This window comes from Bufo bufo, chromosome 4, assembly GCF_905171765.1.
Source record: "Bufo bufo chromosome 4, aBufBuf1.1, whole genome shotgun sequence".
In the NCBI taxonomy this organism is placed as follows: domain Eukaryota; kingdom Metazoa; phylum Chordata; class Amphibia; order Anura; family Bufonidae; genus Bufo; species Bufo bufo.
This window is the reverse complement of record NC_053392.1, coordinates 413,037,855-413,055,806: the sequence shown is the minus strand read 5'-3', so window position 1 is coordinate 413,055,806 and position 17,952 is coordinate 413,037,855. Positions and strand designations below refer to the sequence as shown.

General features: G+C 45.8%; 1 protein-coding gene across 1 annotated transcript in view; it reads right to left on the bottom strand.

The window, feature by feature from the left end:
- KMO (kynurenine 3-monooxygenase) overlaps positions 1 to 17,952 on the bottom strand; it is a 1,955,166-nt gene that overhangs the window by 1,245,412 nt on the left and 691,802 nt on the right. Inside the window, exon 7 of the mRNA XM_040429299.1 lies at positions 16,341 to 16,506. Within this exon, the coding sequence (XP_040285233.1) occupies positions 16,341 to 16,506 (166 nt within the window). The remainder of the gene's footprint in view (positions 1 to 16,340; positions 16,507 to 17,952) is intronic.

Below are 17,952 nucleotides of genomic sequence, written 5' to 3'. Positions count from 1 at the left end.
CTTCAACTGCCCTTCTGGTGCTCGCCACGTCACCATGTTGTACGGCAGTGCTGGTACTAGGTCCAGGAAGGGCTGCGCTGCTGGTGTATGCCTCACCACGTGATCCGGCAGCAACAGCCCCACTCTGCTGCTCTTGAAGCGGATCCTGCATAACCTGTGGTCTTGCGAGACGGGGCCGGGTACGCCTGGTGCTGCCAGGGACCTCCACCTCCTCGTCCGAACTTTGGGTCAGAGAGCCACTGCTTTCCACAGGTTCATATTCTGACCCGCTAGATTCGTCAGATGAGGGTTCCCACTCCTCATCCGACTGGGTCAGAATCCTGTAGGCCTCTTCAGAAGAATACCCCCTGTTTGACATTTTGGACTACTAAATTTAGGGGTATTCCCTGAGACTACCCAAGAAAAAAAGCAAGCCTGTCTTACAAAGGGGAGGCTAGCGAAGTACCGGAGGCCGCTGCGGTTGATAAAAAATATCAAAACTGATTTTTTTATCGCCGCAGTGCGTGTAAAGTGAATGTGCAGTGATCAAAAAACAAATTTTTTTTTGTCACTGCGGTGGGGCGGGCGTGGGTGAACGCACGTGTGGGCGACCGATCAGGCCTGATCGGGCAAACACTGCGTTTTGAGTGGAGGGCGAACTAAGGTGACACTAATACTATTATAGATCTGACCGTGATCAGTTTTGATCACTTACAGATACTATAAAAGTACAAATGCTGATTAGCGATACGCTAAACAGCGAATAAAAGTGACTGCGGTGCGGTGGGCTGGGCGCTAACTGACGCTAACTACCTAACCAAGGAGCCTAAACTATCCCTAAAACCTAACAGCCAATACTAGTGAAAAAAAAAAGTGACAGTTTACACTGATCACTTTTTGTCTTTCACTAAGTGATTGACAGGGGGCGATCAAGGGGTTAATTAGGATGATGGGGGTGATGGAAGGTGATCAGGGGCTAAGGTGTAGTGTTGGTGGGTACTCACAGTGATCTCTGCTTCTCTGCTGGATCCAACCGACGAAAAGGACCAGCAGAGAAGCAGAGAAGCCATATAACAGATCATATTTACTAATATGATCTGTTATCTGGCTTCTGATTTGATTTTTTGAAAATCGCCAGCCTGCCAGCCAATGATCGTGGCTGGCAGGCTGGTGACGAAATACTTCTTTAACTTTTGCCGGCCCGCGATGCGCATGCGCAGGCCGGCAATGCACGAAATCTCGCATCTCGCGAGAGGACGCACCGGCGCGTCCACCCAGAACAACAGGACCGCCGCAAAGACGCAATCCTGCGTACGGCGGTCCTGAGGAGGTTAAGTACCAGGGCACAAGGGTGTACCTGTACGCCCTATGTCCTTAAGAGGTTAAAAGCTTCCTAAAATCTAATTGTGAGAGGTACAAACTTTATGAGAATAAAAGGCTAAGGAACAAGAAAAAAACAATGTGGATAAATAGAACTGTAAAGAAAGCAATAAATGACAAAAATAAAGCATTTAAAATCACTAAAACAGGAGGGTAGCAAGGAAGCATTGAAAAACTATAAGAAAAAAAATAGAATATGTAAAAAAACTAATAAAAGCAGCCAAACTAGAGACCAAGAGATTAATTGCCAAAGAGAGCAAAACTAACCCTAAAATGTTTTTCAATTATATAAATGGTAAAAAGTATAAATCTGAAGGTGTCAGCCCTCTACAGAGTAATGAGGAGGGAGTTGCAGAGAGCGATGAGGAGAAAGCAAAGCTATTAAGTATTTTTTTCTCCACTGTATTCACTGAAGAAAATAAACTGTCAAATGAAATGCAGAATGTAAAAGTTAATTCCCCATTGAAAGTGCCCTGTCTGACCCAGGAAGTATAACAGCGTCATCTTAAAAAGATTAAAATAGACAAATCACCAGGACAAGATGGCATACCCGTATCCTAAGAAAATTAAGTAATGTCATAGCCAGACCCTTATTTCTGATATTTAAGAACTCAATACTGATAGGGAGTGTTCCACAGGATTGGCGCATAGCAAATGTAGTGCCAATATTCAAAAAGGGTCCAAAAACAGATCCCGGAAACTATAGGCCGATAAGTTTAACATCTGTCGTGGGTAAACTGTTTGAAGGTTTTCTAAGAGATGCTATCTTGGAGTACTCCAATGAAAATAAGCAAATAATGCCATATCAGCATGGCTTTATGAGGGATCGGTCATGTCAAACTAATTTAATCAGTTTCTATGAGGAGGTAAGTTCTAGACTTGACAGCGGCGAATCAATGGATGTCGTCTATCTGGACTTCTCCAAAGCATTTGACACTGTACCGCATAAAAGGTTAGTATATAAAATGAGAATGCTTGGACTGGGAGAAAATGTCTGTATGTGAGTAAGTAACTGGCTCAGTGATAGAAAACAGAGGGTGGTTATTAACGGTACGCACTCAGATTGGGTCACTGTCACTAGTGGAGTTCCTCATGGGTCAGTATTGGGCACTATTCTCTTCAATATATTTATAAATGATCTTGTAGAAGGCTTGCACAGTAAAATATACATTTTTGCAGATGACACTGAACTGTGTAAAGTAATTGACACTGAAGAGGACAGTATACTGCTACAGATGGATCTGAATAGATTAGAGGCTTGGGTAGATAAGTGGCAGATAAGGTTTAACACTGACAAATGTAGGGTTATACTCATGGGAAGGAATAATGCAAGTCATCCGTACATATTAAAACACTGGGTAACACTGACATGGAAAAGGACCTAGGAATTTAAGTGAACAGCAAACTAAACTGTAAAAACCAGTGTCAGGCAACTGCTGCCAAGGCTAATAAGATAATGGGTTGCATCAAAAGGGGCATAGATGCCCGTGATGAGAACATAGTCCTACCACTTTACAAATCACTAGTCAGACCACACATGGAGTACTGTGTACAGTTCTGGGCTCCTGTGAACATGGTAGACATAGCAGAGCTGGAGAGGGTACAGAGGAGGGCTATTAGGGTTATTCACTTTAGAAAAAAGACGACTGAGGGGAAATCTAATTACTATGTGTAAATATATCAGGGGTCAGTACAGAGATCTCTCCTATCATCTATTTATCCCCAGGACTGTGACTGTGACAAGAGGACATCCTCTGCGTCTGGAGGAAAGAAGGTTTGTACACAAACATAGAAGAGGATTCTTTAGGGTAAGAGCAGTGAGACTATGGAACTCTCTGCCTGATACTGTTTGTTTGGGTTGGCATCCTGTCTTTAGAGGGGCTCTGAATCGCATATCAGTGCAACAGTAATATGATGTTATGCATTTCAAGGCCCTCTAAAGACAAGAGGATGCTGAAGGCAAATGTGACTCCATGTTGTCTTCTCTATGATGTACAGAATTGTTATAATATCTCACCTACGCACTTCACATTCCCCCCCCTCCCCCCCTGTGAGTTAGGTTCACTTATCTGTCTCAGGACAGATTCTGAGAATCTCCCAGAATTAGAACAAATGTTCTAATTCACTCAGGGTCATTTGGCACAACAACGTACGTTCTTATATGTGACATATTACATACCCATAAAAGGGATGTTCCAATTGTATCTATATGGGCGTCAATGTTTATCATTTTATGATTGGTTTAACGCTGTTGTTATGCAAACTTTTCTGCTGCCTATATGAGGCCAAGCAATAGCATAATAAAATCAGAGTGTTTATCAGTGATTGCCTGTGTGCGTGCCTGTTATTGCCAACTGAGAAACATCTCTCCTGACGTCAGTGACATCAAACCAAGGTGGTCGTAGAGGTCCAGAAAGGTCCAAATCCTTTCAGTTGGGGGCTCTGTTCCAGGATAGAGAAGGCCATCCTCATGTCCGTTAAGAGAGACATCCCTTTTGTCCACTGCCGGGTACGAGGGCACTGGCCACATCTCTACCCGTGAGTTTTTATTATGTATCCGGGATACATTGTTAAGCCTTAAAAATAAACTCTGGGAGTTTATAATGAGTACTTGGAGTACTTTCATGAATAAGGCCGGCACTTGGAGTGCCACGCACGGAAAAAAATCTCCGGGAGATTTATTTTGTGTCAGGGACACATCATAGGATCTTAGGATCCATTCCGTAAGTTGTTGTGTGTCAGGGACACACTATAGATTCTCCGGGAGAATCTATTTACTTTATCTAACTGTCGACAGAGATTTTTTTTGTACCAGAAGTACATGTAAGAGACTGACCTACCTTGGTTTGACGCATACCTATATTTAGAGTATAAGATACATAGAGTCTTAAGATTAATCTGTTTGTGTGAGAGCTATTGTTCTGGTGGTAAGTGTAAGAACATATCTCCCTGTAATATTATCAGGCTGCAAAAAAACTGACAGCCTAGTTCTCCTTCCTAATCTCATGTTGATTGTAAAGCAGCGCATTTTCTTATAGACCTCAGACAAAATACAAGACTTTGAGAAACATTTTATATGAGAATGAGTCAGCGGGATGCTTTGAGATCAGGAAGATACAGACCCCCCACACATAGTTGCAAACGTTCAGGAAAACCGTGAGTAGACAGCCGAGACATTTCTCAGTTGCTCTCAGCCATCTATTGCAGAAGCTGTCTGTTTCAGCGTGATAGACTTGAAAAATGCTTTCGTCTCTATTCCGGTTGATAAGTGGACCAGACTAATTTTGCTTTTTCCTTTGAGGGATGTAAACTCACCTGGTGCAGGATGCACCAGGGATATGCTGATTCACCTGTAGTGTACAGCATTGTCCTCCAAGCCAGTTTAAAACACTGGCACCCCCCCCCCCCCCCAGGGTTCTGTGCTCTTGCAATACGTGGATTATTTGTTATTATGCAGTATGTCAGAGGAGGCCAATGTAACACATGGTTTATCTTTGTTGAAATGGTTGTCTGAATGTGGACACAAGGTGTCACGCAAGAAAATGCAATGGTGTAAAAAGCAAGTTGAAAACTTGGGCTTTGTTCTCACAAAGGGAGAAAGGAGAATCAGCGCAGAAAGAGTCCAGTCTGGTAGCGGGCCTGGTCACCCCGTACACCAAGAAAGAAATGTTATCTTTCCTTGGTATGATAAACTACTGCAGACAATGGATTCCTGATTGTTCCTACCGTACTATGACAATGTAATGAGACAAGCCACTCTGGCAGACATGTCAGATCTCATCAGGTGGTCTGAGGAAATGTTTAATGTATTTGATTATTTGAAATGTTCTTTTAATGACAAGTCCAGGTTCAGGCCTCCCTGACTACAAACTCACCTTCCACGTATATGCTCGACAAAATTGTAAAACCATGGCGGGTGTGCTGACATAGTATCACGGAGGCAAGTTACGTCCTTGTGCTTTTTTCTCAAAGGTGGTTCTGGCATCCGTCCAAGGAATGCCGGCCTGTCTGAGATCTCTTGCAGCCTGTGCTATGATTGCTGAGCTTGCAACGCCACTCACAATGGGACATGAGACTATCCTGTACACCACACATGATGTAGTAGGCCTTCTCAAAGGCATACACACACAGCACGTGTCTGCACAAAGACTATCTGGATGGGAGATTCTACTCCTCAGCAATCCCTCCCTCCAAATCAAATACGCAACACACACCTCAGGTCCAGCACCTATCTTGAATGCCCTATTAGGACTTAAAGGACCTGAGGATCACTTGACAGAGGTACATGATTGTATACACGCCATACAACATGAGACATCACCCCGCTCTGATTTACAATCTGTACCAGTAGAAGGGGCCCCTAATGTTTTTGTTGATGGATCCTGCAGCAGACCAAATGACAACACTTATCATGCAGGATATGCTATTGTTATGCTACACATATTGTCCTGGAAGCCAGACCCATCACATACCAATCTGCACAAGCAGCAGAATTGATTGCACTCACAAGAGCATGCATACTACATGAAGGCAAGCCAGTCACCATTTACACTGACAGCAGGTACGCACATGAAGTGGTCTGGGACCACGGGGTCATTTGGCAAAGGAGACGATTCATTGCAGCTGATGGTAAGCACGTCTCACATTCACAACTTGTCATACAACTTTTAGAAGCCATAAGATTTCCCTGACAGATTGCAATTGTTCACTGCAGGGCGCATACTGGTGGTAAAGATCATGTGTCCCAAGGCAATGCCCTGGCAGACGCGGAGGCCAAGAAGGCTGCACTGATGGCCCCGGCCACATTGCAAATGGTGAAATTAGTACCTCCTTCACTTGAGTTAACTCAGATGCTTGTGGATCTCCAGTTCTCAGCTACTGACAATGAAATGGCCAATTGGTGTTATCCAATCTTGCAGAAGAATCCTAGGACAGGATTAATCTGCAAAGAGGGGGAATCATGCATACCACAGCACAGCTCCGCTCTGTTCATTGCACATTTTCATAGAGTAGGACACAACAGCATTCAAACAACACACATGCTGCTGGCACAGAATTTCTATATTACAGGCATTAAACAGTTAGTGTCAGATTATTTGAGGAACAACCCAAACACCAATGTAACCAGATTGATTAAAGTCCTAAGTGAAATTGAGGAAAAAAGTTGCTTGTAAGTCTCCTTGTCTTCCACAGGAACCAACTCACCCATTCCAAGTGGGAGATCTCATGCTGATAAAGAAATTAAAGAAAGGAAAATTCGCAGGAGACTTCACCTACGGACCACCGACTACAGTGGTAGCCGCGACCCGCACAGCTGTACTTACAGAAGAAGCACCTACTTGGATCCACACCACCAGAGTGAAACTGCTAAAGGAGGCACCCCAAAAGGAGGTAATAACGGGGACAGACAGTCCTGATCTCAAAAAAGGACAAAGTAAGGTACTAACGGGAGCAGACAGCTCTGACCTCGAAAATGGACAAAGTAAGGTACTAACGGGAGCAGACAGCTCTGACCTCCACCAGGATGCACTCCCTCAATTCTGGAAGATGGCACAGACGGTCCACTTGGACTGTGGGATTACTGACGATCCTAATGACTCTGCCGGATGATAACAAAGCTGAAGTTGCTATAACGCAGAAAGGTGGAATCACTACCTTCTGGTACAATTCCTCCAGTACTCATGTTGCCACTTGCTCCTTCGGTTTATGCAGCATAATGACGTGCAGTCCTTCCACGAGATGTGGCAACCACTATAAGAATGGACATACCCTCAGAAACAAAGAAACCTCCTCAAACCCTGTATCTTAACTTTTAACAATATGAGAGCAATATCTGACCCAACATATGAGGAGGCTCTTGCAGTAGAAACTGGGTTCTCTGATGCCAACCAATGGTTAGAATGGATGAAGTACAGCGCTGCTTCAGTAAATAAAAGTAATTGTTATATATGTGGGACCGCTAAGCCTCACCTAGGTACTGTGCCCTTAATATTGCCCTTTAGTGTTGAGGAATGTTTTTTGCAATTATTCTCAAATTAATCTAGTAACCAGTCTGCATGTGAAGAATGGAAGCAAAAATACTGAGTCCTCATAAAAAATCCCGCCCTGGTGCAGGTATACATATCTATCCTGGTAACAATACCTGCCACAGAGGGGGAGATCAAGGAAGATCCCTGGGTAAGTTCACTGAAGGATACTGTGCAACTTACAGTGAAACAGATACCTCCCTCACACAGAATCAAGTATACTCGATTGGAGATGTATATTGGATCTGTGGGGATGGAAAGATAGATCTAGATAGAGGGTTCCTGGAAAGGTGAATGTGCCCTTGCTAAAGCCATCATGAACATACACATCTTCACTGAAAATTAAAAAAGACTCCGACACACATATACGCAACCGTCGTGCCCTCCCAAAAGGTAGCTTCGACCCACACGTATATATTGATGCAATCGGGGTCCCAAGAGGGGTCCCTGATGAATTCAAGGCCAGAGGTCAGGTGGCAGCAGGATTTGAATCCATAATTCCTCACATAACAATCAACAAAAATGTAGACTGGATCAACTATATTTACTATAATCAACAAAGGTTTGTAAACTACACCAGGGATGCGTTACAGGGTGTAGCAGAACAGTTACAGGCAGATTCCATTATGACATTTCAAAACCGCATGGTACTCGATATGATACTTGCAGAAAGAGGTGGTGTCTAGGGATGAGCGAACCCGAACTGTATAGTTCGGGTTCGTACCGAATTTTGGGGTGTCCATGACACGGACCCGAACCCGAACATTTTCGTAAAAGTCCGGGTTCAGGTTCGGTGTTCGGCGCTTTCTTGGCGCTTTTTGAAAGGCTGCAAAGCAGCCAATCAACAAGCGTCATACTACTTGCCCCAAGAGGCCATCACAGCCATGCCTACTATTGGCATGGCTGTGATTGGCCAGTGTAGCATGTGACCCAGCCTCTATATAAGCTTGGGTCACGTAGCGCTGCACGTCGCTCTGCTTATACAAGCGTAGGGAGAGGTTGCAGCTGCGACGTTAGGGCGAGATTAGGCAGATTAACTCCTCCAAAAGACTTCATTCAGTGATCGATCTACAGCTGTGGATCATTGAACTGCTTCTATTCAATTGCTCAGTGTTTTTAGGCTGCCCAGAGCGTTTTTCAGTCACTTTTTTCTGGGGTGATCGGCGGCCATTTTGTGGCTTGTGGTGCGCCAGCACAAGCTACCACCAAGTGCATTTAACCATCAATAGTGTGGTTATTTTTTGCTATATCCTACATCAGGGTCAAGCTTTCATCAAGTGCATTTAACCATCAATAGTGTGGTAATTTTTTGGCCATATACTACATCAGGTGCAGGCTGAGCCTGTGTCACCCAAGTGCATTTAACCATCAATAGTGTGGTTATTTTTTGCTATATCCTACATCAGGGTCAAGCTTTCATCAAGTGCATTTAACCATCAATAGTGTGGTTATTTTTTGCTATATCCTACATCAGGGTCAAGCTTTCATCAAGTGCATTTAACCATCAATAGTGTGGTTATTTTTTTGGCCATATACTACATCAGGTGCAGGCTGAGCCTGTGTCACCCAAGTGCATTTAACCATCAATAGTGTGGTTATTTTTTGGCCATATACTACATCAGGGGCAAGTTGAGCCTGTCACCCAGCGCCTAAAAAATAGGCCTGACATTTATATTCATCCAAATCAGTACTGTTTTAGCTGGTCAAGTTATTTTTAGTGACCGTAAAAGCACAGTTTTTGTTCTGGGTTGAAAAACAATTCCAAAATTTGCAATTCTCAAAATTAGTGGTTTCTGCTGTATCAGGCCTACTTTAAATCTATCCCTAAAAGGGTATATTAGATTCAAGGTGCTGATAGGGTCATTCTGAAAAACTTAACACACACGCTACAGTGCAGATACAAGTCTAATTCTGTGATTAAACGTATACCTGTCACACAGCGCCTAAAAAATAGGCCTCACATTTATATTCCTCCAAATCAGTACTGTGTTAGCTGGTCAAGTTATTTTTAGTGACCGTAAAAGCACAGTTTTTGTTCTGGGTTGAAAAACAATTCCCAAATTTGCCATTCTCAAAATTAGTGGTTTCTGCTGTATCAGACCTACTTTAAATCTATCCCTAAAAGGGTTTATTAGATTCAAGGTGCTGATAGGGTCATTCTGAAAAACTTAACACACACGCTACAGTGCAGATACAAGTCTAATTCTGTGATTAAACGTATACCTGTCACACAGCGCCTAAAAAATAGGCCTCACATTTATATTCCTCCAAATCAGTACTGTTTTAGCTGGTCAAGTTATTTGTAGTGACCGTAAAAGCACAGTTTTTGTTCTGGGTTGAAAAACAATTCCCAAATTTGCAATTCTCAAAATTAGTGGTTTCTGCTGTATCAGACCTACTTTAAATCTATTCCTAAAAGGGTATATTAGATTCAAGGTGCTGATAGGGTCATTCTGAAAAACTTAACACACACGCTACAGTGCAGATACAAGTCTAATTCTGTGATTAAACGTATACCTGTCACACAGCGCCTAAAAAATAGGCCTCACATTTTTATTCAGCTAAATCTGTCATTACTGGTGTGCCTGTATTAGTGTAATACGGTAACTAAATAGATAGCCAGACAGCGTTAGGTGTCTGTAAAAAAAGGCCTGAATTTTAATTCAATACATTGGCCCGAATAATATTTTTCTTATTGTGGTGAACGGTAACAATGAGGAAAACATCTAGTAAGGGACGCGGACGTGGACATGGTCGTGGTGGTGTTAGTGGACCCTCTGGTACTGGGAGAGGACGTAGCCGTTCTGCCACAGCCACACGTCCTAGTGTACCAACTACCTCAGGTCCCAGTAGCCGCCAGAATTTACAGGGATATTTGGTGGGGCCCAATGCTGTTCTAAGGATGGTAAGGCCTGAGCAGGTACAGGCATTAGTCAATTGGGTGGCCGACAGTGCATCCAGCACGTTCACATTATCTCCCACCCAGTCTTCTTCAGAAAGTGCACAGATGGCGCATGAAAACCAAGCCCATCAGTCTGTCACATCACCCCCATGCATATCAGGGAAACTGTCTGAGCCTCAAGTTATGCAGCAGTCTCTTATGCTGTTTGAAGACTCTGCTGCCAGGGTTTCCCAAGGGCATCCACCTAGCCCTTCCCCAGGGGTGGAAGAGATAGAATGCACTAACGCACAACCACTTATGTTTCCTGATGATGAGGACATGGGAATACCACCTCAGCACGTCTCTGATGATGACGAAACACAGGTGCCAAAAGCTGCGTCTTTCTGCAGTGTGCAGACTGAACAGGAGGTCAGGGATCAAGACTGGGTGGAAGACGATGCAGGGGACGATGAGGTCCTAGACCCCACTTGGAATGAAGGTCGTGCCACTGACTTTCACAGTTCGGAGGAAGAGGCAGTGGTGAGACCGAGCCAACAGCGTAGCAAAAGACAAAGAGGGAGCAGTGGGCAAAATCAGAACACCCGCTGCCAAGAGACTCCGCCTGCTACTGACCGCCGCCATCTGGGACCGAGCACCCCAAAGGCAGCTTCAAGGAGTTCCCTGGCATGGCACTTCTTCAAACAATGTGCTGACGACAAGACCCGAGTGGTTTGCACGCTGTGCCATCAGAGCCTGAAGCGATGCATTAACGTTCTGAACCTTAGCACAACCTGCATGACCAGCCACCTGCATGCAAAGCATGAACTGCAGTGGAGTAAACACCTTAAAAACAAGGAAGTCACTCAGGCTCCCCCTGCTACCTTTTCTGCTGCTGCCGCCTCAGCCTCTTCTGCTGCTGCCGCCGCCTCGGCCTCTTCCTCCGCCTCTGGAGGGACGTTGGCACTTGCCGCCCAGCAAACCTGGGATGTACCACCAACACCACCACCTGCGTCACCAAGCATCTCAACCATGTCACACGGCAGCGTTCAGCTCTCTATCTCACAAACATTTGAGAGAAAGCGTAAATTCCCACCTAGTCACCCTCGATCCCTGGCCCTCAATGCCAGCATTTCTAAACTACTGGCCTATGAAATGCTGTCATTTAGGCTGGTGGAGACAGACAGCTTCAAACAGCTCATGTCGCTTGCTGTCCCACAGTATGTTGTTCCCAGCCGGCACTACTTCTCCAAGAGAGCCGTGCCTTCCCTGCACAACCAAGTATCCGATAAAATCAAGTGTGCACTGCGAAACGTCATCTGTGGCAAGGTCCACCTAACCACAGATACATGGACCACTAAGCACGGCCAGGGACGCTATATCTCCCTAACTGCACACTGGGTAAATGTAGTGGCGGCTGGGCCCCAGGCGGAGAGCTGTTTGGCGCACGTCCTTCCGCCACCAAGGATCGCAGAGCAACATTCTTTGCCTCCTGTCTCCTCCTCCTCCTACTCAGCTTCCTCCTCCTCTTCTTCCACCTGCTCATCCAGTCAGCCACACACCTTCACCACTAACTTCAGCACAGCCCGGGGTAAACGTCAGCAGGCCGTTCTGAAACTCATATGTTTGGGGGACAGGCCCCACACCGCACAGGAGTTGTGGCGGGGTATAGAACAACAGACCGACGAGTGGTTGCTGCCGGTGAGCCTCAAGCCCGGCCTGGTGGTGTGCGATAATGGGCGAAATCTCATTGCAGCTCTGGGACTAGCCGGTTTGACGCACATCCCTTGCCTGGCGCATGTGCTGAATTTGGTGGTGCAGAAGTTCATTCACAACTACCCTGACATGTCAGAGCTGCTGCATAAAGTGCGGGCCGTCTGTTCGCGCTTCTGGCGTTCACACCCTGCCGCTGCTCGCCTGTCTGCGCTACAGCGTAACTTCGGCCTTCCCGCTCACCGCCTCATATGCGACGTGCCCACCAGGTGGAACTCCACCTTGCACATGCTGGAGAGACTGTGCGAGCAGCAGCAGGCCATAGTGGAGATTCAGCTGCAGCACACATGGGTCAGTCGCACTGCGGATCAGCCCCACTTCACCACCAATGACTGGGCCTCCATGCGAGACCTGTGTGCCCTGTTGCGCTGTTTCGAGTACTCCACCAACATGGCCAGTGGCGATGACGCCGTTATCAGCGTTACAATACCACTTCTATGTCTCCTTGAGAAAACACTTAGGGCGATGATGGAAGAGGATGTGGCCCAGGAGGAGGAGGAGGAAGAGGGGTCATTTTTAGCACTTTCAGGCCAGTCTCTTCGAAGTGACTAGGGAGGTTTTTTGCAACAGCAGAGGCCAGGTACAAATGTGGCCAGACAGGGCCCACTACTGGAGGACGAGGAGGACGAGGATGAGGAGGAGGTGGAGGAGGAGGTGGAGGAGGATGAGGATGAAGCAGGTTCACAGCGGGCTGGCACCCAACGCAGCTAGGGCCCATCACTGGTGCGTGGCTGGGGGGAAACGCAGGACGATGACGATACGCCTCCCACAGAGGACAGCTTGTCCTTACCTCTGGGCAGCCTGGCACACATGAGCGACTACATGCTGCAGTGCCTGCGCAACGACAGCAGAGTTGCCCACATTTTAACGTGTGAGGACTACTGGGTTGCCACCCTGCTGGATCCACGGTACAAAGACAATGTGCCCACCTTACTTCATGCACTGGAGCGTGATAGTAAGATGCGCGAGTACAAGCGCACGTTGGTAGATGCGATACTGAGAGCATTCCCAAATGTCACAAGGGAACAAGTGGAAGCCCAAGGCGAAGGCAGAGGAGGAGCAAGAGGTCGCCAACGCAGCTGTGTCACGCCCAGCTCCTCTGAGGGCAGGGTTAGCATGGCAGAGATGTGGAAAAGTTTTGTCACCACGCCACAGCTAACTGCACCACCACCTGATACGGAACGTGTTAGCAGGAGGCAACATTTCACTAACATGGTGGAACAGTACCTGTGCACACCCCTCCACGTACTGACTGATGGTTCGGCCCCATTCAACTTCTGGGTCTCCAAATTGTCCACGTGGCCAGAGCTAGCCTTTTATGCCTTGGAGGTGCTGGCCTGCCCGGCGGCCAGTGTTTTGTCTGAACGTGTATTCAGCACGGCAGGGGGCGTCATTACAGACAAACGCAGCCGCCTGTCTACAGCCAATGTGGACAAGCTGACGTTCATAAAAATGAACCAGGCATAGATCCCACAGAACCTGTCCATCCCTTGTGCAGATTAGACATTAACTACCTCCCCTTAACAATATATTATTGTACTCCAGGGCACTTCCTCATTCAATCCTATTTTTATTTTCATTTTACCATTATATTGCGGGGCAACCCAAAGTTGAATGAACCTCTCCTCTGTCTGGGTGCCGGGGCCTAAATATGTGACAGTGGCCTGTTCCAGTGGTGGGTGAACTGAAGCCTGATTCTCTGCTATAACATGAAGACTGATTCTGTGCTGACATGAAGCCAGATTCTCTGTTACGGGACCTCTCTCCTCTGCCTGGGTGCCTGGGCCTAAATATGTGACAGTGGCCTGTTCCAGTGGTGGGTGACGTGAAGCCTGATTCTCTGCTATGACATGAAGACTGATTCTGTGCTGACATGAAGCCAGATTCTCTGTTACGGGACCTCTCTCCTCTGTCTGGGTGCCGGGGCCTAAATATGTGACAGTGGCCTGTTCCAGTGGTGGGTGACGTGAAGCCTGATTCTCTGCTATAACATGAAGACTGATTCTGTGCTGACATAAAGCCAGATACTCTGTTACGGGACCTCTCTCCTCTGCCTGGGTGCCTGGGCCTAAATATGTGACAGTGGCCTGTTCCAGTGGTGGGTGACGTGAAGCCTGATTCTCTGCTATGACATGAAGACTGATTCTCTGCTGACATGAAGCCAGATTCTCTGTTACGGGACCTCTCTCCTCTGTCTGGGTGCCGGGGCCTAAATATGTGACAGTGGCCTGTTCCAGTGGTGGGTGACGTGAAGCCTGATTCTCTGCTATATCATGAAGACTGATTCTTTGCTGACATGAAGCCAGATTCTCTGTTACGGGACCTCTCTCCTCTGTCTGGGTGCCGGGGCCTAAATATGTGACAGTGGCCTGTTCCAGTGGTGCGTGACATGAAGCCTGATTCTCTGCTATAACATGAAGACTGATTCTGTGCTGACATGAAGCCAGATTCTCTGTTATGGGACCTCTCTCCTCTGCCTGGGTGCCTGGGCCTAAATATGTGACAGTGGCCTGTTCCAGTGGTGGGTGACGTGAAGCCTGATTCTCTGCTATGACATGAAGACTGATTCTCTGCTGACATGAAACCAGATTCTCTGTTACGGGACCTCTCTCCTCTGTCTGGGTGCCGGGGCCTAAATATGTGACAGTGGCCTGTTCCAGTGGTGGGTGACGTGAAGCCTGATTCTCTGCTATGACATGAAGACTGATTCTCTGCTGACATGAAGCCAGATTCTCTGTTACGGGACCTCTCTCCTCTGCCTGGGTGCTGGGGCCTAAATATGTGACAGTGGCCTGTTCCAGTGGTGGGTGACGTGAAGCCTGATTCTCTGCTATAACATGAAGACTGATTCTGTGCTGACATGAAGCCAGATTCTCTGTTACGGGACCTCTCTCCTCTGCCTGGGTGCCTGGGCCTAAATATGTGACAGTGGCCTGTTCCAGTGGTGGGTGACGTGAAGCCTGATTCTCTGCTATGACATGAAGACTGATTCTCTGCTGACGTGAAGCCAGATTCTCTGCTATGGGACCTCTGTCCAATTGATATTGGTTAATTTTTTTATTTTTATTTTTTTATTCATTTCCCTATCCACATTTGTTTGCAGGGGATTTACCTACATGTTGCTGCCTTTTGCAGCCCTCTAGCTCTTTCCTGGGCTGTTTTACAGCCTTTTTAGTGCCGAAAAGTTTGGGTCCCCATTGACTTCAATGGGGCTCGGGACGAAGTTCGGGTCGGGTTCGGATCCCGAACCCGAACATTTCCGGGAAGTTCGGCCGAACTTCTCGAACCCGAACATCCAGGTGTTCGCTCAACTCTAGTGGTGTCTGTAAGGTATTGACAGACCCCTCATCCTGCTGCACGTCCATACCCAACAACACCAGCCCTAATGGTAAGGTCACACTGGCAATAAAGAAACTCAAGGATTTTTCAATCGAGCTCAAAAGAAACTCAGGTATCAATAACCCTTGGGATCAGTATTTTGGCTGGTTCACTACCTGGAAACAGGCACTTGCACAGTTGGGAATTATTATCCTGATAATTATTATAGTAATAGCAATAGTTGCAGCATGTATCATACCATGTGTACGGAAACTGATAATGAAAGGACTATCAAATATGTCATTTTATGAGACTCTGCTGCCTAATCCTGAAGACAACTCACATGAAGGATATAGAAAATATCTGGCGGTATACAGCGAAAAGGGCAAGGGTAAGAACCATATTATCTAAGAAATTTGGTTCTAAAGAGGGGATTGAAGGCAAATGTGACTCCATGTTGTCTTCTCTATGATGTACAGAATTGTTATAATATCTCACCTACGCACTTCACATCCCCCCCCCCCCCCCCCCTGTGAGTTAGGTTCACTTATCTGTCTCAGGACAGATTCTGAGAATCTCCCAGAATTAGAACAAATGTTCTAATTCACTCAGGGTCATTCGGCACAACAACGTACGTTCTTATATGTGACGTATTACATACCCATAAAAGGGATGTTCCAATTGTATCTATATGGGCGTCAATGTTTATCATTTTATGATTGGTTTAACACTGTTGTTATGCAAACCTTTCTGCTGCCTATATGAGGTCAAGCAATAGCATAATAAAATCAGAGTGTTTCTCAGTGATTGCCTGTGTGCGTGTCTGTTATTGCCAACTGAGAAACATCTCTCCTGACGTCAGTGACATCAAACCAAGGTGGTCGTAGAGGTCCAGAAAGGTCCAAATCCTTTCAGATGCCAACCCAAACAAACAGTATCATCTTAAAGAATGACATTTTGCCAACTTCAACCATTTTAAAACTTACCTCTCCATTTTTAGGAGGAATTGTCAATTCCTTGTATCCATGAGGGATATATACATGGCTATAATTAAAGCGTATTTTTTTCATAAATTGTTTTCTTACAGTTGAGAAGGCACCATCACATCCCACAATCAAATCTGCATGTGTATGCTTTGCAGTGCCCTGCTTCCTATGAAAGACAAATAATGAGAACCAGTGAAAACGTATACATTAAAATGTATATTAATGTGAATCACAAAATGGTCTCTCGGTAGAAGGTACAGTAGGCCATATAATATGTGAAAACCAGAGCCCAAAGGACAGACAAAAAAAGCATTCATAGTACTACCTTGCAAGTAGCAGTGAGGATATGGACTACCATCCATCTAACATGTAGAGGAACCTTAGTTAAAGGGGTTCTGCACTTTGTTTAAACTGATGATCTATCCTCTGGATAGATCATTAGCTTCTGATCGGCGGGGGTCCGACACCCGGGACCCCCGCCGATCAGCTGTTTGAGAAGGCAGCGGCGCTCCAGCAGCGCCGCGGCCTTCTCACTGTTTACTGCTGGCCGAGTGACGTCAAGACTTGTATCAACTGTCACCAAAAAATTTAACCGCAATCTTCAACTGGCCTGGCCGGGGCTAAGCTCCATTCAAGGGAACGGTAAACAGTGAGAAGGCCGCGGCGCTGCTGGAGCACAGCTGCCTTCTCAAACAGCTGATAGGCGGGCGTCCCGGGTGTCGGACCCCCGCCGATCAGAAGCTGATGATCTATCCAGAGGATAGATCATCAGTTTAAACAAAGTGCAGAACCCCTTTAACTAATGTTCCTCTACATGTTAGATGGATGGTAGTCCATATCCTCACTGCTACTTACAAGATAGTACTATAAATGCTTTTTTTGTCTGTCCTTTGGGGATAGATCATCAGTTTAAATAAAGTGCAGAACCCCTTTAACCCAAAACATAGGATTGCCAGCAATGGGGGTAAGTCAATCAATAATTCCAATACTTCCCAACTAAAAGTGAGAGATTTCATCCAAAAAGGCTGGATTAGTGGGCAGAGATACCATATATGAGCAGGTGTGCCCCTATGACCACAGTTATGACACCGGGATATCGGATAGTCCCCAGACATATATGCATGTCTATCTGGTGTCAATTGGATTTTCCTATTCTGATGCAGCTTGAGGATTTAATTGCCCAGTATAAGGCTAAATGTTAGTGTTGATCGAGCATGCTCGGCCGAACACAAGTTCGGCTCGAGCATCGATATGCTCGGCACATTGCGGAGTTCAGCCATTTATTTTGTGCCATACATTTTTTACAATTACTAAAAAAATATAAAATATATAAATTTAATCTTTATTTCTGAAATGTTTCTACCAGGATTTGAACTACCAACCTTGTACATTAGAGGCAAGGATGTTAACCACTACACTATACAGCAATATGTTAACCTACACAGAAATATAAAATAAAAAAAGTCTTCTGCTGAATAGGAATACTCACTAGATCAGAAATTACTATGAGGTTTTTCTGACAAAATTTAGCATTCAGCTTTATAGCTGAGTGAATAAGGTCCTTGCCTCTGATGTCCAAGGTTGGGAGTTCAAATCCTGGCAGAAACATTTC